This window comes from Mytilus californianus, unplaced genomic scaffold (assembly GCF_021869535.1).
Source record: "Mytilus californianus isolate M0D057914Y unplaced genomic scaffold, xbMytCali1.0.p SCAF_2, whole genome shotgun sequence".
NCBI classification, from domain to species: domain Eukaryota; kingdom Metazoa; phylum Mollusca; class Bivalvia; order Mytilida; family Mytilidae; genus Mytilus; species Mytilus californianus.
In genome coordinates this window covers 122,001,413-122,028,322 of record NW_026262668.1, presented here as the reverse complement: position 1 = coordinate 122,028,322, position 26,910 = coordinate 122,001,413, and the positions used below count along the sequence as shown (strand labels likewise).

At 33.6% G+C, this 26,910-nt stretch overlaps 1 protein-coding gene across 1 annotated transcript in view; it reads left to right on the top strand.

Annotated features, from left to right (window-relative positions):
- LOC127728691 (protein white-like) overlaps positions 1-26,910 on the top strand; it is a 102,437-nt gene that overhangs the window by 25,247 nt on the left and 50,280 nt on the right. Inside the window, exons 8-10 of the mRNA XM_052236307.1 lie at positions 1,018-1,089; positions 1,486-1,588; positions 21,814-21,915. Of these exons, the coding sequence (XP_052092267.1) occupies positions 1,018-1,089; positions 1,486-1,588; positions 21,814-21,915 (277 nt within the window). The remainder of the gene's footprint in view (positions 1-1,017; positions 1,090-1,485; positions 1,589-21,813; positions 21,916-26,910) is intronic.

Here is a 26,910-nt window from a genome sequence, read left to right as displayed (position 1 = left end):
AATGATTTACATAGTTCATATGTTTAAATATTGCCATTTTAATTTCAACATTTGCATTATACTACCAAAATTACAAAACACGAGACATATCTCTGTGTCAACAGTTTATTATAGTTTTTTCTTATGTTTTGCTGTTACACCACTGTCCCAGGTTAGGGGAGGGTCACGGCGGCTCCTTCAAACCTGTTTAACCCTTCCACATTCTTTATATCCCTGTCCCTAGTGAGGAGTCTGTAGTTCAGCGGTTGTCGTTGATTCATGTCTGTCATATTTATTTTTCATAAATTGTTTTTTATTATAAATTAGGCCTTTAGTTTTGTCATTTAAATTGTTTCATATTTTTCATGTCAAGGCCTTTTATAGCCGACTACACAGTAAGGGTTTTCCTCATTGTTGAAGGCCGTACGGTTGCCTTTTATTGCTTACATCCACTTCATTTGAAATTTGATGGATAATTATCTCATTGGCAATCATACCACATCTCCTTATTTTTATGTCAAAATACCCTAACTGTTTAAAAATCTTTTGGATAATGATTGTGCTCTCTTTTATTTCTAAGCATGTACATGTACAAGTCAAATAGTTAAGATTTTGCATAATTTCGCCATTTTATTAATTTACTGTCATTTCATGGCTGTATTAATTACTGATGATAAGGGTATATTTTTATCCAAAACAACTTTGGTTTTATCAAACTTCCTACATTTTACATTTAATTATTAAAATACAAGATAGTTTAAGATATATTTGATTTTAGCGCCAACTTGGCCCAAATTGTTCCTTTTCCTTTGTTTCTAGCATTTAGTGACTATCTATAAAAAAGAACACAACATGAACTTAAATTTTGGCACTGGTCAGCCCATAAATCACTTGGACAAATTCAGAATGGTTTTTTGTATATTTTATTTTGTTTTCAAATGTAAAAACTAATGATGACCCTATTTTATTTTACAATGAAACATTAAAAGCTGATATAAATTGTAATATGATTTAAGTTGTTACCTCTATGACACACAGGTTATTATTGCTAGCCGAGGGAAGAACAGCTTATATGGGACCTGCCAAAGAAGGCTTAGATTTCTTTAAGGAGTAAGTATGAAATAATACAGAGCTAAATAACTTTATGTTTTATATTTCATATAAGAAGGTTGATACGATACACATTTATGCCCCAATGTAAATTTTACATAAAATGTATCATGTTGAACTTCAAAAATTGAATTTATCAAGGAGTATATTAACATCAGGCCTACAGTATATAAATGTGTCAGTGGGATGAAGTCAAAATGTAAGTAGGTAAAAAAAAGAAGGAACATCTCATGATTAATTGTGTTTGTATTTTTTAATTATTTGAATACATTCTCTTTTAGTTTATTCAAGACTTGATTGAAACTACCTAGAAAAACTTTCTATTGGAACACTTTTTACAAGTTATTGATATTGGAAGTTGGTTGAAGATGTAATAAATGAGAATTTCCATTTCAGGCAAGGTTACCCATGTCCGGTGAACTACAATCCTGCGGACTACTTCATTATGACACTGGCCATATTACCTGATCAACTAGATGTATGTAGGAAGAGAGTAGAGGTAAGATCAGCCATTCAAAACAAGTACTTTTCAGCTTACAGGTTATTTTTTTAATGAGTTGATAATATATTTCATGAAAAATGTGGCAAAACTGTTAATCTTGGGAAACAACTTTAAACAGATAGGTCAATGTGGGTGGACAGTCATTGGTCAAACTATATTTACCACATTTAAATTGACAGAGAAATTTACAAATGATTTCAATATCATAGTGTCGACATATGTAGACCTTTGTTTACTTTGTTTGCATTGTTAAGGTCAAGGAACAGTAATTTATGTATCAACAACATATAGTTTTTTAAGAAAAATGTATGTATTAGAAATTGGAGATATGATGATTTTAAGACAAATTTAAGAAGATATTTCGCCGATTTTATCTGCTTCTATACAAATGTTCACTTATTTTGAAAGAATTCAATCAGTAATATTTCAGATAATAAAAGAGATAAATGCATTATTTTTTTTAAATTTTCAGTTAAAGTTCAACAAGCTAAAGTTGTATGCAAAATTTTACCAAAATCTGTAGCCCATTTACTGTCCCTTTTGACCTTAATAAACATTGTCAAAATCATGGCACTATTATAATATTTCATGATATTATTTCAATATCTTGTCAGTAAGGGTTAACCTTTCTTTACATTGTAAACATAATTGTCATTGTGATGTTACCAAAATGTTTTTGATATTGTGTCATCACCGGTCAAACTGAACTTAATAAACATCATTTACATCATTAATCATTAAAATATTGTGTCAAGATAGATTGTCTATCCTATACCTTGTTTATATCCTGGTCATAGAGATGTTAACAGTATGGTTTTCAACATACTGTCAACATCAATATACATTTTTATCATATATTTAGTAGTAAATACAGTAGTTTTGAATATTTGATAAATAGCCTGCTGTTCAATCCGTATTGCTCAACTTTGATGCGCACCCTTTATCACATCCCTTTATATTACACTCCTACCCTTTATCACACCCCTACTCAAATTTCTCATTATGACAGAAGTGATTTCGACTTAATTTACATGAAGTCCATGTTTTAATTTATGCAAGCTTCTCAAGAAATATTTTTCCTCAATGGGCCCTAAATGAAACGGTCATTAGGGTGTGACGTCATTTATCGAATGACGTCACAGACGTCGAGCTTTCATATTTTCTGGCACACGAAATGCAACCATAAAAAAGAACTCAATGAAATACCATACAAAACACAAAAGAATACAATAAACAAAATATTTCTATGAACAACAAGACGCAAATAGTAAGGTAACCGAGGTGCTTCGTATGAATAATTAAAGGGAAACTTCGCAAAAAAATGAAAAATTGATATTATGTTCATTATGTATAAAAAAGCACAAATTCATAAATATTAAAGTTTTATTCTGCTAGATAAGAGATCACCATCGATTTTAAATTGAGCGTATCAATTCTCTGCATGCAGCCATTTTGTCATCTTCCCGGTTTACGAAACCACTTGATATCTATAAACCACAAAGGACCAAAACCAGCAGTAACCTAACGTAGTCGTTATTGAGTGTCGATACCTTGTCAAGTGTACGGTTGTTTTATTCGACAAGGAAATCATAAACAGTTAACCGGGTCACAAAAATGATTATAATAGACATTGTTGTGCAACCTTTCCTAACTAACTTGATACGGAAAATGTAATTCTTTTTTTTAAATAACTATGGTCTGTTGTTTTTAAAACAAGAAATTTAAATGGGAATTACTTAAAAAGTCAAACTTTTAAGTTCAAATAAAAAATAAGTGTTCCATGTAAGATTGTTTTTCGAAAATGTAATTTGTTCATAATTCTTTTAGTTTTTTGTAATAATTTATTTAAATAAATTCGGACCTTCCCTTATCTGATCATCAGCATGGCCAAAGGCATTATTCCCAGGTATTCAAGCGATTTCCTGTCGGGCTAAAAAATCTTATTATACAATTACATAATGCAAGTTCATGCATCGCTTCACCTCTGAGTTGATCAGTGTACACGGGCGATAACTTGTAACTTTCGATTTTAAAACTATCAGGTATAATATACATCTTTGTCTTGCGTGTCCGATAGTGATATACTATAGTCATTACTAAACTCATACGCTTGTTTACAAATAACATTTCTGGTGTAAAGAATGATATTTATGAAAATCTAAATAATTCCAAAAAAAGATTTGATAAAATAAAAATCTATTTACATATTTTCCAAGGGTAAATTTGAGAAAATGTAAGTATATACTCGTTGTCAATAATTATTGACATTTTGAAACATACAAATATTGATTTAACAAAAATGTACGCACTTGTCGATCATTGGTTTATACGCCTAGATAGGAAGTTACGGAACTATAGATAGCCACAATTTAAAATATAAACATGTATATTGAATATAAGAGAGAAACATCCAGAATCAATCTGAATTAAATTCAGGTCGATATCTAACTTGCTTTGGTTCATTGAAGTTATGGACATAGTAAAATCACAGATTTATATTTCAATTAAATTGTTCTCGAACAGTTTAAGAAAATCGTCATCATCACAACTGTTGGGTATAATGTATTATAATGTGAACATGGTTCTATTAGTACCTTATGTCAATTTTCCTGTTCCGACATGCATGTTATATATATGCCACTGGACGTATACTAATGATCCCCAAAAAGCCTATATTTGGAGAAATAAAGAAACTTCACTCCGGATAGACTGATAGTAGTTGTATTAACATCTGATCAGCTAGGGGGTTGATTAATTTTTTAGTTAGCTTGTGGGGGAATGAACCATTCCCAATATTGCATAAAATATCAAATGAGAGTAATATAAGAGAAAATATAAATACGAAAATTGCATATCTGGTAGAAAAAGTCTCACCAACTATAGGATTTTACGTCACGTGTACAATTGTCATTCTTTATTGAAATAACGGACAGTCATTAGAATACATGCATGTAAGCTGTGATAAAAAGGGGTGCCGCAGTTGCATAGTATTCATCATCAATCTATTTCAAGTCTATATTTTCCTGTTATTTTTATAAGTTAACGCAGAGACATGTATGCATCTCTAGTTAACGACAATCAACTATATAAATATCTGAATCTGATATGACTTACCGTTCATCTCCTTCTTTTTTCTTTTTTTTTACATGGGCAGGAACATATACATTGTTAGATATATTGTTCCCAGGGAGGGGGGTTGGAGGTCAAGTCTATCGAAAGTTACAAAATAATTATTTTTTTTCTGTCTCAAAACCTGCACACTTCTCTTTTATCCTTTTTTTTTATGTTTTTCACACCTGAAACGGTGAACCCTTGAGGCCAAACAACTCTCTAGTGAAGATCAAAAGATTAAAATTACATAATGCTAATCTTTTAATTATCGTGAATTTAACCACGCCTTTGCCAGGTACTGTCAGTATAATACACAATTGTATTTACACAGTACTAGCGGGAAATGTTTGCTAGACTGAAGCAAAGATTTGTATAGTAAGACAAATCCTTGACTGAAGTAAAAGGTGAGAATACAAACATGCATTTTTATTACACTATCAGTTATAAATGTTTGTTCAACATATCCGTCGGAAAAAAAATTCATAAAAATATTCTATTGTATGATTTACTTTTATTACAATAATCATATCCGAAATCCCTAAAATATAAATCGTACATTTTGATTTAAAAAGTTGCACGGCTGATCACTTTACTCACTTAATTATTAGTTGGTTAATAGATACGCAAAATAGTCGTCGATACGCTTTAAATCGCGTTATTAGATGATTAACGAATAAGATTTAACATGAGATTAAATCCACTCCCGGCATGCAAATAGACTTAAACTACGTCACAGAAGTCAGGAAGTTCGAATAAATAAAATTAATAATTCCTAATTTTCTTCTTTATTAGTGTTCACATCCACATAAAACTTGGTGAATATGTTTTTTATGGTATTATGAACATAATAAGATGATAAGATAAAAATCGCGAATTTTCCCTTTAAGCAGTTCTTTTAAAGCTTTTAAAACATGGCAAAAGTAAATCTGAAGGTAACCCAGGTGCTAGGGATCAAAAAGCAGTTCCTTTATACTCTCCTGTTTAAATATATGATAAAGCGCTGCGTATAAAACCTGGCAAAATCCGTATCACATGCCGTATCACCCTCGACCAATAACATCCCTTGGGCCTAAAGTCCCCCGGGATGATACGGCATATGATACGGATTTTGCCATGTATTATTCTCTATATATCATGCTTGAGTGAAATATCCAGGCTAATATTGCAATTTGATGGGTTACCTTGACAGGGTATATGAGCCCCATATACTCTGTGAACAAAAACGAAGATCAAAATGGTAATTAATTTGAGATCAGGACACTCCAGTATAATATAATTGTTATTCTGGCTTCACAGGGGATATGGGCTCATATTCCCTGTCAGTGCTCTATATCCCTTTGCCTGGCGGCTCAGGAGATATAAAACACTGACAGGGAAAATGAGCCCATATCCCGACCGTGCAAGGGCTGTATAGCCAGTCAAGGTCGTTAAAAACTTCCATATATATGAGCCCATATCCCCCGTGAAGATCCTGTATAACATGTTCTATATCTTGTTTACATCCTGGTCATAGAGATTTTTACAGTATGGTTTTTTCAACATGGTGTCAACATCAATATATACTTTTCTATACATCTTTCACATATATCATCATTGCTATGTTGACAATATAATTTGAACATTGTTTTATTACTAGTTATTCTGCTGTAACCTTGCTTACATTGTTGTGTCGCCTTTTAAGAAAGCTATAGCAACATATATGGACCACTATCTGACATTGGCCATGTTATACTCTATGTTAATATGCAACTTCTTAAAAACAGCTGGAAAGAATTAAACTAAGGTTCTACATTCCAGCATTGTCAATATTTAGGTTCATTCTGTGGTTAAAGTTTTTTTTTGTCAAACCATAATGGAATTTTAGGAAACTTTGTGATAGAATCTTTTTTATGGTTGAAAAGCAATATCCAGATCAAAATTTTTTTATATTTTTTTTCTGTTTTTTCCATATTTATCTGATAAGCAGACTTAGTTTTTTGTCTCGCCTGCGACGAAAGTCGCAGAAAGTGAGACATAGGTATTACTATCCGGCGGCGACGGCAACGTAAACTATTTGTATAAAGCTTTATATTTCAGAAAGTAGAAGACCTGGATGCTTCATACTTTGTATGCAGATACCTTATGTTACGAACTTTCCGTCTGTCATATGTCCAATGTCCTTGACCTTATTTTCATGGTTCAGCGACTGCTTGAAAAAAAAGTTTAGTTTTTTGTTATGTAAATTTCTCACTTATTATGAGTAATAGGATAACTATATTTGGTATATGGGTTCCTTGCAACGTCTACATGTCCATCAGACAGGGGTCATTTGACCTCAGCCTCATTTCATGGATCAGTGATCAAGGTTAAAGTTACGTGATTAGGTCCGTTTTTCAGATACTACAAGCAGTAGGTCAGCTATATGTGGTGTATGGAATGATTATAAGGGATACATGTCAGTCTGGCAGGTTTCATCTGACCTTGACCTCATTTTCACGGTTCATTGGTCAATGTTAAGTTTTTGTGTTTTGGTCTGTTTTTCTAATACTATAAGCCATTGGTCAACTATATTTGGTGTATGGAATGATTGTAAGGTGTACATGTCTGTCTGGCAGGTGTCATTTGTCCTTGACCTATTTTCATGGTTCATTGGTCAATGTTAAGTTTTTGTGTTTTGGTCTGTTTTTCTAATACTATAAGCAATAGGTCAACTATATTTGGTGTATGGAATGATTGTAAGGTGTACATGTCTGACTGGCAGGTGTCATTTGTCCTTGACCTCATTTTCATGGTTCATTGGTCAATGTTAAGTTTTTGTGTTTTGGTCTGTTTTTCTAATACTATAAGCAATAGGTCAACTATATTTGGTGTATGGAATGATTGTAAGGTGTACATGTCTGTCTGGCAGGTGTCATTTGTTCTTGACCTCATTTTCATGGTTCATTGGTCAATGTTAAGTTGCTCTTGTTTGGTCCTCTTCTCGGATACTATAAGTTATAGGTCAACTATATGTGGTGTATGGAATGATTGTAAGGTGTTCACGTCTGTCTGGCAGGTTTCATCTGACCTTGAGCTTATTTTCATGGTTTATTGGTCAATGTTAAGTTTCTGTTGTTTGGTCTTCTTCTCAGATGCTATAAGTAATAGGTCAACTATATTTGGTGTATGGAATGTATTTTATTATTTAACTGCTGATTACTTACATTGAAATAGATTATTTTATAAAAATCTTTAAATAACATTAATAATGATTATAAATAATAAAAACTTTTAAGGGATCATTACTAAACCGTGATTAACAAAAACATTGGAAGGTGTGAAAATGTTTAAAATAAGGTCACTCATGCATGAATGTTTAACATAGAATACAGTTCACTCCAGTCCCTTCATAAAGATTAATTGGCTGAATATGTACAGATTGAAGAACTTTTGAAATTTTGTTTGCACAACAGAATCACATTTACTGATTTTTGATACATATGAAATAAGATAAGTATTGAGATAAGTAAAAAATATTTTAGCATAGCAACATAAATAGATAAATAGATAATATGAAAATATGACTTTTTACAATATTGTGGTAAAGTTCAATATCGAGGTGCTCCAATCACGGAGGAACATTTACGTGACAATGCGCAACAGCGGAAACCTCACTTCGATGACACGGTTCAAACCAACAAGACGTACTACCTGATCTTGGTACCTCGAAGACAACGAAGTCTACCTATAAACAGATTGTTAAAGGTTTGTAGCCATGAGTATTAACGCCCGTAACTGAGACACAACATTGGTGTCAGATGTGAACGCTGTCGTGGCTATAAATGGAGATTTTTCTGTGTTTATTTTGACGCGGACATTTTCATATTTGGCGGGATTCAGAAAATTTTATTTTCGTGATTTCGCTCGTGGGTCTGTAATAAACTATTGCATACACACTCACATTGATTCCCCTGAAGTAACAGATATTTTCTTTCCAATATTTACGTGTTTAAATATTACAGGGAGCAGAACATTTGTAAAAAACAAAAACAAAATTGAAATAAAGTGTTCATTTCAATTTTGTTCAGTCACACTTAAATATTTACAAGTTAATATTTGTTCTTATAGCATACACTAAGTTTAACTGACAGTACATTAGTATTAATCAATTTTCCGGTTGGTCTGGATTGAATTATACTCATATATACAAAAATACATTTTTGTAAACTGCATTGGTACTTTTTCATTTTCCGGTTGAGCTGGATTGGAAATTACAAGTGCATTTAACAGAACATTAATAATAATAAAAAAACAAAAAAACAAAAACAAACGCTTAAAGAGCCAATTTTGTATTTATTGATTGCACAGGTGTAATATTTTATACCGGGAGATCTGGTCAATATTTACATTTGTCTTATATTATTGTTGCACAGGTGTAATATTTTATACCGGGAGATCTGGTCAGTATTACATTTGTCGGTCTAGATTATTGTTACACACCGTAAATAATTTACATCCATTTATCGCGTGTAAACTAAGCCATAGATTGACATAATACAATATAAAGCAATCATGTCGAAAGTGGTGAATATAAACACGGCAAGTAAAGAAGAACTGATTACAATTAAAGATATTGGGGAGGCAAGAGCTAAACTTATTATTGCTGCAAGGACAGATAAGGGAAAATTAACACTTGAGGATTTGAAATTAATTCAAGGTCTTCCAAATACTATGTGGGACCCTCTCGTAGCAGCAGGTCGAATTATTTTTGAAAATACAGAAGAAGTTGATGACAGTGCGGATCAGAAAAAACAAATCGAGAAGTTGAAAACAGAACTTGTCAATCAAAAACAAGATGCTGAACAGGAGATAAAAAAAATTCAGAACAATTTTGACACACGGTTGTTAATTGCAACTCAAGAAAAGGCAACCATACAACATGAATTAAAACATCAGATAAAAGATTTGCAAGATGCATTGGAAGGGGAAATGGAGGAAAAGAATGAGTATGCTAAATTGATAGAAGAAATAAAACAAAAGTATGCAATGGAGTCATCAGCTCTGCAGGAGTTCAATCAACAGGAAAAAGAAAAATTGCTGATCAAGGTTGATCAAGACAAACTGGAAAAACTTGAAAAACAAAAAGAACAAATGGATTTGTTAGAAATAGAAAGACGGGAAATGAAAGATATGATGGAATCCATAGAGAAGAAGTTTGAAAGTGAGAAAACTGTATTTACGGAAAAGACAAATCAGTTGATGACTAAATTAAATGAAGAGCGGGCAATACAGGCACTCACCATAGAACGCGAAAAATTTACAAGAAAGAAATGTGACCGTCTTGAAGAAGAAATAAAACATTTACAAATGTCCAAAAGAGTTACAGAAACAATAGCACAGCATGAAAAAAATCCTAAAAGCAATATACAAGCTACAGAAACTTCAAAAGTAACTGACATGTCAAACACTGTCCAAATACCTGAGCAGAACAAACAACCTAACAGTAGTGGTCCATCACCACAAAGGCTTCCGTGCTATGATGGGAAGACAGAATGGAAACCCTACTACATGCAATTTATTCATTTTTCCAATCGGTACAGGTGGGATATTAAGCAAAGATTAGACAGACTTATAGAATGTTTGCGTGATAAAGCACTGAAGTTCTATAGTACTCGTCCGCCATCAGTCCAAAATGTTTCGTACTACTTTCAGAAAAGATGAATCAACGTTTTGGAAATAAAGACCTACCCTATACCATTAGAAGGCAATTACAGGAAGTAAGACAAAATATTGATGAAACAGTAGAGGAGTTTGCAGAAAGGGTCCAGGAAATGGCTACTGATGGGTACGGACCAAATACACCTGAAAATGTCTTTGAAACCATAAGCGTAGATGCATTTTTAAAGGGCTGTAGCGACAAGAAAGCTACTCTTTTCGCTATGGAGAAGAATCCAATTACACTAGATACTGCTCTACAGTGTGTAAAGAGTTCAATACACAATCAAAGAATTGTGCTCGGCAAGAGACAAGAGGTTGTCAAAAGAGTTCACTTTGACTCTGATAATGATTCCGAAACAGAATCTTCAGAATTTGCTGTTTGAGCATTAAATAGGTATGACAGGAGATCTTCAACATCATATGACAGGAGACAGATTCCATCTTCTGATTGGCAGTCCTCAGTTGAGTCACGTCTTAAAAAGACTGAACAGGACATTGGTGACATTAAAGATGATGTTTCGAAAATTTTGATGGCTGTTTCCGAACAATCGATTATTAGTCTGAATCGAAGGTCCATATCACCAGGAAGAAGTCCAGATAGGTCTAATGACGAGTGTTTTCGTTGTCATGAAAAAGGGCATTATGCAAGGAATTGCCCTAATACAACAGCCAGTGCCAGAGTTCTAAGATCATCATCACCAAAACCAATTGAAAGAGACCAACATTTAAACTCCCCAAGGACTGAAGAAATAGACCGGTCTTTAGTCCATAATCCACATACAGGTCGTCCACCAACAACTGAAATTGAACAAATTGTGAATGTAACCGGCAATGCTGGTACTCATAATCTTGTTTCAAACATCAATAAGCAAGGACCATTCAACTCAAACTTGGATGTGACTCGTTCCACAACAATTACCGGTTGCTCTGGTACTTGTGAGATGAGCCACTACAAGAATGAGGAGGTCCCAACAGTCATTAGTCAATTTAAAGTGAAAGAAGTTTCAATGTATGGAGATGATACCAAATATAAACCCATTAATTTAGTACTTCAAATAACTATAAATGGTAAACAGGCTGATGCAATTGTTGACACTGCAGCACAGGTAACGGTTATCAATTTTGATTTTGCTAAATCCTTGAATCCTGCAATTGAAGTTAAAGAACCAGTTATATTGAAAGGAGCAGGGAAAGACAACAGCATCACTGCAAAATATACAGATAGAGTAGCCATCAAGATTGGCAAAACTAAAACAAGACGGAGGGTCATAGTTGCAGATATAACAGATTCGGTCATTTTAGGACTAGTTGTTTTACAACATATAAAAGCAGTTATAAATTTAGTTGATTTGACCATACCAGTTGATGGCGAAAAACTTCCAGCTACAGTTCTCAATGCAAAAGACGACAACTTGAAGATAAAGATTTGTAGGGTGAAGTTAGGGATAGGATAGGAATGTTAATCTATCTAAACAAATTGAGTATTTTGAGAAACAACTACAACTTGCCGTAAAAAAATAGTCTTTCAGTCGTCATACATTGCCGTGGAAATGATTCCCTTCATCTTACTCTACTTACCTCCCTTGTCAACTGCTGCCCAAAAGAACAGAAGATCCACTGGCATTGCTTCACTTCATCCCAAGAAATTTATCATCTAACAGCTTCAAGACACTTATCCAAATATTCGAGAAATCATCAAAGAAAATGGAATTGATCGCCTAGTTTTAGAATCAGAGGCTCCGTATATTCAATATAAAGAAAACCAAATTCCAAACCCGTATATTGTCAACTTTGTAGCAGAGGAAATCTCCAAATTATTAAACATTCCAGTGGAGCAAGTCTTTGAAATTACATTTTCAAATACCCAAAAAATATATGGAAAGAGGGATTAGAGATGAGGAATTGACTGTGTTTGTTGTATATATGTTTATTTCGTTATATAAAGAAACTGTTTATATTTACTCTGTTCTAAGAGTAATTTTGCGTATATTTTCATATTTAATTTTCTTGTTCTAATGAAATTCACCGGGAGTCTTTCTGGTTTTCTTTAGTCAAGGAGTTTATTTGGAACAGGAGTCGACGACCACTGAATTTTATATTGAGTCGTTGACTCGGATTATATTTGCCTTGTAATTTGATGTATAAAGTGTATAAATGTTGAGTTACAGTTAAAGTATTTGCCGAAATAGTATTCTAACCACTGATGGATTTTCAACAGTATCACTTACTGAAACAGTCATTTCGTAAATTAAAAGATATATCAACTTAGTTGCCACAATTTTAGGATTGGGATTCAAATAAATAGTATAAAACTTTCCCAAAGAAAATGGAGTGGAGTGTGGTAAAGTTCAATATCGAGGTGCTCCAATCACGGAGGAACATTTACGTGACAATGCGCAACAGCGGAAACCTCACTTCGATGACACGGTTCAAACCAACAAGACGTACTACCTGATCTTGGTACCTTGAAGACAACGAAGTCTACCTATAAACAGATTGTTAAAGATTTGTAGCCATGAGTATTAACGCCCGTAACTGAGACACAACAATATTTTGATCAAAGATTGAAGATAATTTTAGTTTTTTTTTTTTTTTTTTTTGGGGTGGGGGGGTCTTTCAGGTTCATCTCAAGGAATTGACAAATATTTATCCAGTTTCTGCAATGCCTTAAAACTTTTCCTTGTGCACAGGTTTGTCTGTACTCAAGAGGAAATAAAAAAAAAATGGCCATATTTGTCAATCCCTTCTGATGAACCTTAAATCTAGATGAAAAATTATTTCATAAGAAATTTCAAAGTTTGCTTTTAGTAGTCATTTGACTTAATGTTTCAACAAAAAAAATTGTATAATGCGATTTTATTTACTCAAATGTTGTTGCTATATTTGCCTGTGATTTATTAGCCAAAAGTGTATCCCATGTGATTTTATGATGCTGTTTTTTCTAAAAACATGTTACTCAACATGAATGTAAAAGCATTACAGACCTATATTTAAGCCTAAGGTCAAGGTAACTAAACAAGACTAAAATTTGAACATAGGTTTCAACTTAACTTGGATATGTGGCTACATAAATTAACAGAAAGAAGAGGAAGATGCCTGGCTATTGTTTTTCAAGTCGCTATGTCTTAGTTCGAGGTCCTATTTACTAACAATAGATTTGCAGAAGACCATATTACCAATCTACAAATATGCAAATATTACTCAAATCATCAGATCACTTATTCAAAGATGTATTTCCCTTTCATGCTTTTAATGCTAAGTAGTCACTTCCTTTTTAAACTTACCTGGCCAAAATTGCCATTGTGAGCTTTTGCTATCAATTGGCATCCATCGTCTGTCTTCATTGTATACGTAGGCCGATAATTTTTACAAAAATCTTCTCCTGTTTGAAGATACAATCTAACAATCATAATATCACTCATCACTGCCATGTTTAATCACAATTATCAATATCAATGGTATATCACTATGTTATTTAACCTTAACCACAGTTATTCAGCATATTTTCATATAGTGGATAATAACCCATACAATTTGTAGTATGAAGACACTATGATAGTGATCTTCAGCAGGGGCGGCAGCAGCAGCGTTGGCAGGGGCATCAGCAGCAGCAGCGTCATTATCTCATTACTTACAGCTTAATATTTCTAATGCCTTATGTGACAAAGTTTCTGTCAGTCATATGTCCATTGTCCTTGACCTCATTTTCTTGGTCCAGCAACTACTTGGAAAAAAAACTGTATGGTTTTTGTAATGTGATTTTTATACGACCGCAAAAATTTAAAAATTTTGGTCGTATATTGGTATGACGTTGGCGTCGTCGTTGTCGTTGTCGTCCTGCGTCGTCCGAAGACACATTGGTTTTCGCACTCTAACTTTAGTTTAAGTGAATGGATCTCCATGAAATTTTACCATAAGGTTCAATACCACGAAAGGAAGGTTGGGATTGATTTTGGGGGTTATGGTACCAACAGTTAAGGAATTAGGGGCCAAAAAGGGGCCAAAAATAAGCATTTTTGTTACTTCCAGACAATAACTTGTGTGTAAGTGTATGGATCTCTCTGACATTGTACCACAAGGTTCCATATCACAAAGGGAAGGCTGTAATTGATTTTGGGGGTAATTGCCTCAAAATTGTAGGAATTAGGGGCCAAAAAAGGGGCAAAAAACAAGCATTTTTCTAGTTTCATGACAATAACTTGTGTGTAAGTGTTTGGATATTTCTGAAATTGTACTACAAGTTTCCATATCATAAAGGGAAAGCTGGAATTGAGTTTGGGGGTAATTGCCCAAAACGTTTAGGAATTGGGGGCCAAAAAACACATTTTTCTAGTTTCCAGACAATAACTTGTGTTCAAGTGTATGGATCTCTCTGAAATTGTACTGCAAGGTACCATACCACAAAGGGAAGGCTGGGATTGAGTTTGGGGGTGATGAATCATAAGGGGGTTCAAAAAATTTGGGGGGGGGATTTTTTTTTTTTCTTTTAAAATTTTCCATTTTAAGTTGGTTTTTTCTGATTTATATTTAAAAGCAAATAATAATGATATGGTAGGAGATACACACCAAACAGGATGTGTAAATTATTATATAATAAGTATTGTGCAATAGCAAGAAATTTTCAATTGCACAGCATTGCACAATAGCAAGAAATCTTCAATTGCACAGTATTGCGCAATAGCAAGAAATCTTCAATTGCACAGTATTGCGCAATAGCAAGAAATATCCAATAGCACAATATTGCGCAATAGCAAGAAATTGTCAATTGTACAGTATTGTGCAATAGCAAGAAATATTCAATTGCACAGTATTGTGCAAAAGTAGATACTTCGTATAAATTGCTTATTTCTTGATCAATTTCAATGGGGTTTTATTCTTGAACTCTTGGGGTTCTTTAATATGCTGAATCTAACCGTGTATTAAGTTTTTGGATTTTGGGCCCCGTTTTTAAATTGGTCCACATTGAGGTCCAAAGGGTCCAAAATTTAACTTTGTTTGATTTCATCAAAAATTGAATTATTGGGGTTCTTTGATATGCCGAATCTAACCGTGTATTTAGATTCTTAATTTTTGGTTCCGTTTTCAAATTGGTCTACATTAAGGTCCAAAGGGTCCAAAATTAAACTTAGTTTGATTTTAACAAAAATTGAATTTTTAGGGTTCTTTGATATGCTGAATCTAAACATGTATTTAGATTTTTGATTATGGGCCCAGTTTTCAAGTTGGTACAAATCGGGGTCCAAAATTAAACTTTGTTTGATTTCAACAAATATTGAATATATGGGGTTCTTTGATATGCTGAATCTAACCATGTATTTAGATTTTTGATTTTTGGGCCCCGTTATCAACTTTGTCCACATTGAGGTCAAAAGGGTCCAAAATTAAACTTTGTTTGATTTCATCAAAAATTGAATTCTTGGGGTTCTTTGATATGCTGAATCTAACCATGTATTTAGATTTTGGATATTGGACCATAATAGGTGAATGTCCAATTTAAAATTTTTAAGTTCTTAGACCACATTCATTCTGTGTCAGAAAACTATGCTGTGTCAAATATTTAATCACAAGCCAAATTCAGAGCTGTATCAAGCTTGAATGTTGTGTCCATACTTGCCCCAACTGTTCAGGGTTCGACCTCTGCGGTCGTATCAAGCTGTGCCCTGCGGAGCATTTTATCTCAATTATTATGAGTAAAATGATAACTTTATTTGGCATGTGCGTACCTTGCATGGTTCACATATCTGTCAGACATATTTCATTTGACCTTGACATCATTTGATGGATCAGTGAACAAGATTTAGTTTTCATGATAAAGTCCATATCTCAAATTCTATCACCAATAGGTCTTCTATATTTGGTGTATAGAATGATCGTAAGGTTCACATTTCCAACTGGCAGATAAGTGATAAGTTCATAAAATTTTCTGTATGGAATGAATGTTATGTGTATATGTCTGTCTGACAGGTGTCATCTTACCTTTACCTCATTTTATGGTTCATTGGTCAAAGTTCAGTTTCCTCAATGAGGTTTGTTTCTAAGATACTTTAGGCAATATATGTTAAATAAATTTGGTGTATGGAATGATTGTACGGCCTACATGTTTGTCTGATAGGGTTTATCTCACCTCGACTTCATGTTCATTCATCATTAAAATGTTAATTTAATGTAAAGCTTATAAAAACTTATTTTTTTTACTTTCAACATAAATTCAATTATGAACACTAAAACAGGCGAAACATTTCAGTGTGTCCACTCTTGTTTGCAGTTAGCATTAAGATACAGTCTAAGGGTAATTTTTTTCAGAAATTAATGATAATAACTGTCAAATCTTCATTGAATTGTAGGAGACTTTGGAAGAAGCTTTTTATAATGACCAAAAGGCAGTATCCAGAGCAAAAGTTTGAATTTTTTTTTCATTTTGCCCTATTTTACTGATAAATGGACTACAGTTGAAGTTTTTCAGACATCAATAAATTTTTCAAACCTTTATAGAAATTTAGGAATCTTGTACAGTAGTTTTTCTTATGATCAAAAGACTATCTCTAGAGAAATATTCTGAAAACACATTTTTAAATTATTCTGTATTTTATTGAAAAAAGGACTTATTTTTTTACTTTTTGCAGTTAACATTTAGACTTACTACAGGGTTTGTACTAACATGAGCTACACTACGGTTGCCACATAGTTTTTGGTGGGGTTCGTGTTGCTCAGTCTTTAGTTTTCTATGCTGTGTTTTGTGAACTGTTGTTTGTTTGTCTTTTTCTTTTTTAGTCATGGTGTTGTCAGTTTATTTTTGACTTGTGAGTTTAGATGTCCCGTTGGTATCTTTCACCTCTTTTTAGCTCACCTGGGCCAAAGGGCCATGTGAGCTTATGCCATCACTTGGTGTCTGTCGTCATCGTAAACTATTTCAAGAATCTTCCCCTGTGAAACTACTGGGCCAAATACCTTCAAACTTTTACTGAATGTTCCTTAGGGTATCTAGTTTATAAAATGTATCCGAAGTTTTGATCCATCAACAAACATGGACGCCATGGCTAAAAATAGAACATAAGGGTCAAATGCAGTTTTTATACGACCGCAAAAAAATTTTTGTGGTCGTATATTGGTATGACGTTGGCGTCGTCATCGTTGTCGTCGTCGTCCGAATACACATTAGTTATCGCACTCTAACTTTAGTTTAAGTGAATGGATCTCAATGAAATTTTACCATAAGGTTCAATACGACAAAAGGAAGGTGGGGATTGATTTTGGGGGTTATGGTACTAACAGTTAAGGAATTAGGGGCCAAAAAGGGGCCAAAAATAAGCATTTTTGTAACTTCCAGACATAACTTGTGTGTAAGTATATGGATCTCTCTGACATTGTACCACAAGGTTCCATATCACAAAGGGAATGCTGGGATTGATTTTGGGGGTAATTGCCTCCAAATTTTAGGAATTAGGGGCCAAAAAGGGGCAAAAAACAAGCATTTTTCTAGTTTCATGACAATAACTTGTGTGTAAGTGTATGGATCTCTCTGACATTGTATCACAAGGTTCCATATCACAAAGGGAATACTGGGATTGATTTTTGGGGGTGATTTCCTCCAAATTTTGGGAATTAGGGGCCAAAAAGGGGCAAAAAACAAGCATTTTTCTAGTTTCAGGACAATAACTTGTTTGTAAGTGTATGGATCTTTATGAAATTGTACTGCAAGGTTCCATATCACAAAGGGAAAGCTGGGTTGGAGTTTGGGGGTAATTGCCCTAAACGTTTAGGAATTAGGGGCCAAAAAGGGACAAAAAAACAAGCATTTTTCTAGTTTCCAGACAATAACTTGTGTTCAAGTGAATGGATCTCTCTAAAATTGTACTGCAAGGTACCATACCACAAAGGTAAAGCTGGGATTGAGTGTGGGGGCGATGAATCATAAGGGGGTTCAAAAATTTGGGGGGGGGGGGGGGATTTTTTTTTCCTTTTTTTTCTTTAAAATTTTCCATTTTAAATTGGTTATTTCTGATTTATATATAAAAGCAAATAATAATGATATGGTTTGAATAGCATACATGTGAACCTCCCGACAGGTGTACAATAATCCTGTTTTCAGGAGGCTCCTCCTGACCTCCGGTTGAAGAGGAAAATTATAATCCCGTGTATGAAATTTTTCATGAATGAAAAATTTCTGCCCAACATATCATCTCAGGCATCTGGTGTAACTCACATTACCTGAAGTTATATTTTACCTGTAAATCAATTAACATGCATAATTATATGGCTTCACTTGTCAGCTTGGGTGTCAAACATACTGGTAATCAATGATTTTTTACCTCGGGCTAACTGCCGTTGTGTAACAAAAACTGTGTATTTATTGGGTTACTTCCCTTGATTTATCCTGTTTTAAGTTACTTTCCTTTTAATAATGAAAATTTTTAAAAGAATATAAATAAAATATAAATTGAACAAATAATTATAAAAGGATGGTAAATAAATGATTTTAAATGTCTTAGGACAAATAAAAAAATAATAATTTGAAAATTATTTGAGGATTCTATACTTCCTTTCAAGGCTTAAATTGAAATTTATATAATAACTATGACCCTGGTTTCACAGTTAGAATGATTTTCTGAGTATGCAAACAAAAGCTATTTGCAGATAGTTAAACTAATGTTCTGGTTGCAATAAATGTTTTATATAATATGAAGTAAAAAATTTAAAGAACATACTGAAAAAAAAAAATGTTAGATTGAACATGTAAAATATAAAGATGGAGAAACTTTATAAGTACAAGGGTACTATAAACATAATAAATTGGATGGAAAGTTGAAGAAAACACACTTTAAAAGACCATTTTTACAGAACACGGTTACATTTACGACAAAATTTATGTCGATTAAAAACCTCCTGATCTGAGTCCTAATCTCCTGACCAAAATTTCCCAATCTCCTGATCTGAGTTTCACAGTCCATCACATGTATGAATAGGTAAATTAAAAAATTATAAGTTCTTAGACCACTTTCATTCTGTGTCAGAAACCTATGCTGTGTCAAATATTTAATTACAATCCAAATTCAGTGCTGTATCAAGCTTGAATGTTGTGTCCATACTTGCCCCAACTGTTCAGGGTTTGACCTCTGCGGTCGTATCAAGCTGCGCCCCAGCGGAGCATTTTATTGGCTTATATCTCAAAAACTAAACCATAATAGCAAATCTGACAAGGGGTAAAAATGTTCAATAGGTCAAGATCTATCAGCACTGAAATTTTTAGACAAACCGAACAACCCATTGTTGGGTTGCTGCCACTAAATTGGTAATTTTAAGGAAATTTTGCAGTTTTTGGTTATTATCTTGAATATTATTGAAGATAAAGATAAACTGTAAACAGCAAAAATGTTCTGCAGAGTAAGATCTACATAAGAGTTAAATTACCAAAATTGTCAATTGACCCTTTAAGGAGTTATTGCCCTTTAAAGACAATTTTACACAATTTGTTCATCATATATAAAAAAGAAGATGTGGTATGATTGCCAATGAGACAACTCTCCACAAGAGACCAAATGACACAGAAATTAACTAATTTTTAATGGCTAGAAATAGAACATAGGGGTAAAATGCAGTTTTTGGCTTTTATCTCAAAAACTATAGAAGTTAGAGCAAAAGTGACTGGGTGAAAGTGATGAATAAGTCAATATCTATCTGATATGAAATTTTCAGACCAATTGGACCACCCATTGTAGGGTTACTGTCCGAAATAGTTTATTTTTATGAAATTTTACTGTTTTTGGTTGTTATCTTGAATATTATAATAGATAGAGAGAAAGTGTAAATGGCAAAAATGTTCAGCTAAGTAGGATCTACAAAAAAGTCAAATGATCAATATAGTCAATTGACTCCTTAAGGAGTTATTGCCCTTGAAACATTTATTTTTTACATTTTTTCATGCAAGTCTATTTCTTTTTCAAAAATCTTCTTCTCTGAAACTACTGGGCCAAATACTTCCAAACTTTAACTGAATGTTCCTTAGGGTATCTAGTTTATAAATTGTATCCGAAGTTTTGATCCATCAACAAATATGGCTGCCATGGCTAAAAATAGAACATAGAAAGGAGTTAAAGTGATAAATGGGTCATGATCTATCTGTTATGAAATTTTCAGACAAGTTTGACAACCCATTGTTGGGTTACTGTTGGAAATAGTTTATTTTTAATAATTTTACTGTTTTTGGTTATCTTCTTTAATATAATGATAGATAGAGAGAAAGTATAAACGGCAATAAATGTTCAGCTAAGTAAGATCTACAAATAAGTCAACATGATCAAAATAGTCAATTAACCCCTTAAGGAGTTATTGCCCTTCAAACTTTTTTTTTTTTTACATTTTTGTGAAAGTCTAATTACTTTTTCAAAAATCTTCTTCTCTGAAACTACTTGGCCAAATACTTAAAAACTTTAATTGAATGTTCTTTAGAGTATCTAGTTTATAGATTGTGTTCAGGGATTTGTTCCATTCAAAAACATGGCAGCAGTTTCTAAAAAAAGAACATTGGGGTCAAATGAAGTTTTTGGCTTTAATCTCAAAAACTAAAGCAGTAAGAGCAAAACTGACATAGGTGAAAGTTTTAAACAGGTTTAGATCTACCTGTCAAGTAATCTTTAGACCAATAGGACAACTTGTTATTTGGTAACTGTCCAGAAAAATTAATTTTAGGAAATTTTACAGTTTTGGGTTATGTATTGTCTTTAATATTATTATAGAAAGAGAGAAAGTGTAAATGACAAAGTTGTTCAGCAAAGTAAGATCTACAAATAAGTCAAATGCGTGAAACCGAAATTGCAGGTGAGCGATATCAGGCTCTCATGAGCCTCTTTTTTTTAGATACAGTCTGGGGTTCAAGTATTTCAGACATCAATTACTTTGTCAAACCATAATAGAATATTATGAAATTTTGGAAGAAGCCTTTTTGTGATTAACAGATGATGCCTGTAGCAAAAGATTATAAAGTTTGAATTTTTTTTATATATTTCTAGTATTTAACTGATAAATGGACTTAACTTTTGGCAGTCAACATTCCTCTTTTACACTGACAGAAGCAATGGAAGTTGAGACAAAGTGTACAAAGTTTTTAAATAGTTGACATTGCTGCATTGAAATGAATGTTTAAGCTCCTGTTTGAGCTTCATAAGTATGTGTATTGTGGACTAGGCAAACCTCGAAACAATGTGCAATTGTTTGTAGTAAAAAGGTTTCATGTTATATGATTAATCCTACAATCTTGAAAGAGAAAACTGCTTATTCACTATATGAAAAATCAAGATCCCCAACTCTACCTATGAATTATTCTTTTGTCAAGAATTGATGCCTACCATCTTACAGTTATGTATATACAGTGGGATACATGTTCATAGGAGTATACGTTTAGGGAAATGTTGATTTCAGTATTCATCTTTGTATTGCAGAAAATTTGTGATGCATTTTCCAAAAGTAAACATGCAGTTGAGTTAACCAAGGAAACAGATATTGTTTGCAATGGCACCAATCCTGTTACCACGGCAAGTTTGGTAAGTAAAAGTCACCACGATATAGCCATATTGGCCGATGTGGCATAAAGAAACAATGAATCTATCAGTACTTGGCTATGGAAAAAATGTAGTTTGAAAAATACTAATCTTATTCTTAGTGAGTATGATTGGTATGGACCTAGAAGGGTCATTATCAACTGCTTTTCCTGGGCACATTAAGAAAAAGAAAGCATTATTTTTTTTTATCAGCAACTTATCTAGTCTCAAAATAACTAAGAGCTTGACATAAGAGTATGACAATGTTGCTTTAGACTAAGACAATTCATGTCTCATCCAACTTGTTTAGTGAAGCTATGTACACATCTCTCTTCCTCTCGTGTCATCAATGTTATTTTAATCATTTGAATATTATGCTAAAATGAGAAAAAGATTCTTTCTCCAGCCCGCCTTTGAAATATCATATCTGACTCAGTAAAGCATGATAGTGGTCATACTTACAATAATTGGATTAATAGGAAACTCTTACTGTCATGGAGTGATCTATCATTGATTGAAACATTAAGGGATATGGGCTCGTCTTGAAGTTTTAATACATCAAAGAGTTGAAAATATATCAAAATCTTTGATGACATCTTATTAGAGTTATTAATTTGTCATTTTAATTACAAATATGAGTCAAATATGTGGTGGACAGTTGTCTCATTTGCAGTCATACCATATCTCCTCATTTTTATATGAAAAGAGTTTTTTAATAATGCTATATGAATACAGTTAGTGATGTAATATGTAAAGAAAGAGAAAAAACAATAGGAGGATGTAAATAGGAAATAGTGAATTGGTTATACGTCTGGTGTATTGTACAACCTTTTCCTGAAGTGATTTATACAAGTAGTTCATACTGATACATGTAATGATCGTTTAATATGCTTTCTTGTCTGGATTTGGCTTATATCCTTAAAGTCTTTTTTTATTTGATTCTTCAACGTCCATATAAATTTTGGTTTTTCAGGTGCAGTAAAATTCGCCGTTTCAGAATCTAATGCATCATGGGTAATATTCTTTGGTGTACGCTGCGACGCCATTTTGTTTCTAAGGACGCCATAACGTTTACCGTAACTGGTACAAGAAAACGTCAATAATAATGGGTTGGACATGTGCCGTTTGCCCAAATACATCCAGAAATTCACAAAACTTGAGCTTTTTCAGAATTCCAAAAAACAAATTACGAAAAAAGTGGTTAAGTGCCTTAAACTTAGGGGAAGAAAACGTAAATACGGCAACAAGAATTTGTTCTGAACATTTTTTCGCTGGTGAAAAAGTTCTGAGTAATGGTATTCCCGACCTGTCAATTGGCAAACAAATTGGGAAAAAATGTGAGCGCAAAACTCAAAAGATAGAAAAAAAATCTAAAGTAAAGCTAGATAAACCAGAAGCAGATGATAATTCAACTTTCTTTCACAATGAATCTCGGTCTCAATTACCTTTATTGCCTTCTGGTGACGCTTGTCAACCAAACCCCACGGCCACGGAAAATGAAATAGAACAGAACAAACTGAAAGAGAAAATACGAGATCTAGAAAAAGCGCTAGAACAAGAAAAAATCATAAACACTATCTTATCAAATGAAAAACATATGCTCAGTAATAAACTATTCAGATATAACAATTTCAAGAACAGTGATACAAAGATAAAAGAATTAACCGGCTTACCTGATAACCACACATTTGAGATACTATTTACACTATTTGACAAACCTAAACAGTATTGGTCTTATGATAAGAAGAATTTGGATGGAAATTTTGGTAGACACAGAGCTTTATCAGCACAAGACGAGTTTTTTTATGTATTTACTGAGGCTACGACAAGACATAAGTGAAACCGTTCTTTCTTCTATGTTCAATATTTCAATATCTTCTGTTTCATGTATTTTGTCAACATGGGCCTGTCACATCAAATCAATATTTTCAAAAATTAATATGAACCCTACAATGGACGAATTACAGACATTATGTCCCCCTGATATACTTAAAAAATTTCCAAACTGCGTTATGATTTTGGACTGTACAGAATTTGAGGTTGATGAGCCTAGTGAACTTGATAAACAGTCGGTATTTTGGTCCGAATATTGGAGTCGTCATACGGCAAAGGTATTAGTTGGTTGCACTTTATGGGGGTCTTTATCTTTCATGTCTGACCTGTTCCCTGGCAGTACAACAGATGTTGAAATGTGCCAAAAGTCAGGCTTGTTAGATAATATTAAATCTGGCGAGGTATACATGGCCGACAAAGGTTTCACCCTTCAGAGACAGTTTCAGGAAAAGGGTGCGCAACTTCTGGTTCCTCCGTTTGCCAATAAAAATAAGAAACAATTCAACCCACAGCAGGTCGAAAAAACAAAGCACATAGCATCTACCCGAATTTTTGTAGAACAGGCGATAGGTAGAATTAAATCGTACAGATTCTTAACCAGGAGAATTCCGATATCTTCGTTTCAATTGGCTTCAATACATATACAAAACATCGCTTACCTTACAAATTTCCAACGTGCATTTGTCACCGCTGCAGATCCTATACTTGTCGCTCGCCGTAAAGTGCTCATTGAAAAGTTTTGCAAACAGCTTTTAAATGAAAGCGAAGAAAACACAGAGGAAAACATAGAAGCATTTTATATTGCAGAGCCCATTGTAAATTTAGAAAACGTCTGTGACGGTGACCCTGACATTCCTGAGATTGACGTCAGAGTGTATGACGATGAGCTAGTGCTTGGGTTAGTCGACTTGTTAATTGAAGGGGAGATTGAAGCCGAAGAAGTGTACAGCATATAATATGTTAACATGCAGATCTCAAATCCGAAAACATTAAAGAGATAAATAATACCTCTAAACTTCACTCTTTGTCTATCATTAGCTAATATTAAGAATGCAATATTCAAACGTTGGTCATAAGAAATAATTACTTGCAAAACAGAGTTAAACTGACATCTGAATAGCAAACATGTCATGCTAAAATAGACAACAGCAAACAAACAAACAATCAAACATACAAACAATAGTGAAAATTGAAAAAAAAAACAGGAAAAGAAACAGACACGAAACAAAACAATACATACATAGCAATCAGCAACAGAAAAAGAAAAGATTGGAACATATAATTATACATTTGATTAAATAATATCTCCATCTATTTTCCCGGTGATTTAATTTAGAACTGGACTGAAATTTAGTTATAAATTGTACTGTGATAACGGGGTAACGGCCCGCATTATAGCATCATTTGAAATGCACATTTTTCTCTTGAATTCTATGAATATTTGATATATAAAATCAGTCTCATGTGTAGTCAATAAAATTGTTAGAAATGAATAGAGATATTTCAATAATAAAAAAAGATCAGCACCCTCCCTACATTATATACATGCATTGTTTGCACCTGTCCTAAGTCAGGAATCTGATGTTCAGTAGTTGTCGTTTGTTGATGTGGTTCATAAGTGTTTCTCGTTTCTCGTTTTTATATAGATTAGACCGTTGGTTTTCCCGTTTGAATGGTTTTACACTAGTAATTTTTGGGGCCCTTTATAGCTTACTGTTCGTTGTGAGCCAAGGCTCCGTGTTGAAGACCGTACTGTGACCTATAATGGTTTACTTTTATAAATTTTGACTTGGATGGAGAGTTGTCTCATTGGCACTCATACCACATCTTCTTATATCTATTGGTTGGTCAGAATGAATATTTGTTTCTTGGTTGGCACGAGAACACATTCAGTTTTACATATAGTTACCTGCAGCGTCATACATGTCATAGTAATTTATTTTTATCCAATTTTGCAATACTGTTTACCTATAATTAAGAACCAGCACGTAACCAGTTTGGTGAAAAGTAACAGATGAAACCGCCAGTCGAGTATATGAATAATAGAAATTGATAAAGAATATTTCAATGCAATTAAAATACACAAAAATACAATTTGAAAGAGAATCGTGTTGTTGAAAAAATATTTATTCATTCTTGACATATTTTAGTTGCAATATTGTTTGTACACGGCAAATTCTGTCTGACAGTTGTAACTTATCAATTGCATCCTGAACACGACTTGTTATTTTGTCTTCAGTTAATGAGGGGTCTGAATTGAATGTTTTGTAATCCCGTTTTTGCTTGCGTTTTGTTGGCTGGTTTTCCCATACAGATAAGTTTTTATGAAATGTGTAGTCAGCTATACATGTTTTAGGCAACACCGATTTCTTTTTTGGTGGTTTCCATGTGTTTTGTTTTGAAGTGCAAGGAGTATTGTCATTGATATCAATCTTCTTTTCACAACGTAATGAGGAGTCCATCTGTTTATTCCTTTGAGACCATTCGATAAGCTGATGCAGGACAGCGGATACATGACCGCATGTACCAGATAATCTGAAAACAAACCAGAACATCAGTAGGGACTCTGAGCGAATCTTTCTGAAACATGGGGCAGATTTCGGGATGAAGATGGGGCGTCCCCCATATGGAGCTTTATGGAGTTTTAATTATATGTATGATAATGCATTGACATTTTACAAGTTTAAATTCAAACGTTGGTTTGCTAAGGACCCCCTCCCGCCTTTCAAAATCCTGGGTGTTATCAATATTCAGTAATGCATCAGAGAACAGTTTACAGGGCGTATTAATTTAGATTTACGGAAGTTGAACTGGGTGTAGGGGAGGATCAAGCCATTTGAAAGGGGGTTCCCAAACCAGGATAAAAACTGAGGGGGGAGTTCCAACTATGTGTCCCCATTCAAATGTATTAATCGTCCAAAAACTTGAAAAGGGGGGTTCCAACCCTCCCCCTCCCTCTGGATCCGCCACTGGGGTGGGGTATAGTTATATTCCCCCATATCTGACTCATAGAATGTGTCTGCATGTCTTATATATAAAGCAGTTGTTGTGCATTTCTAGAAAAAAAAAGTGTACGTGTTCCTGCGATCAGTATTTTGAAAAAGAGGACCCCAAACTAACAAACCTCAGAAGTTTGTCTCCTCCTTAAATCTGACTCCGGTATAA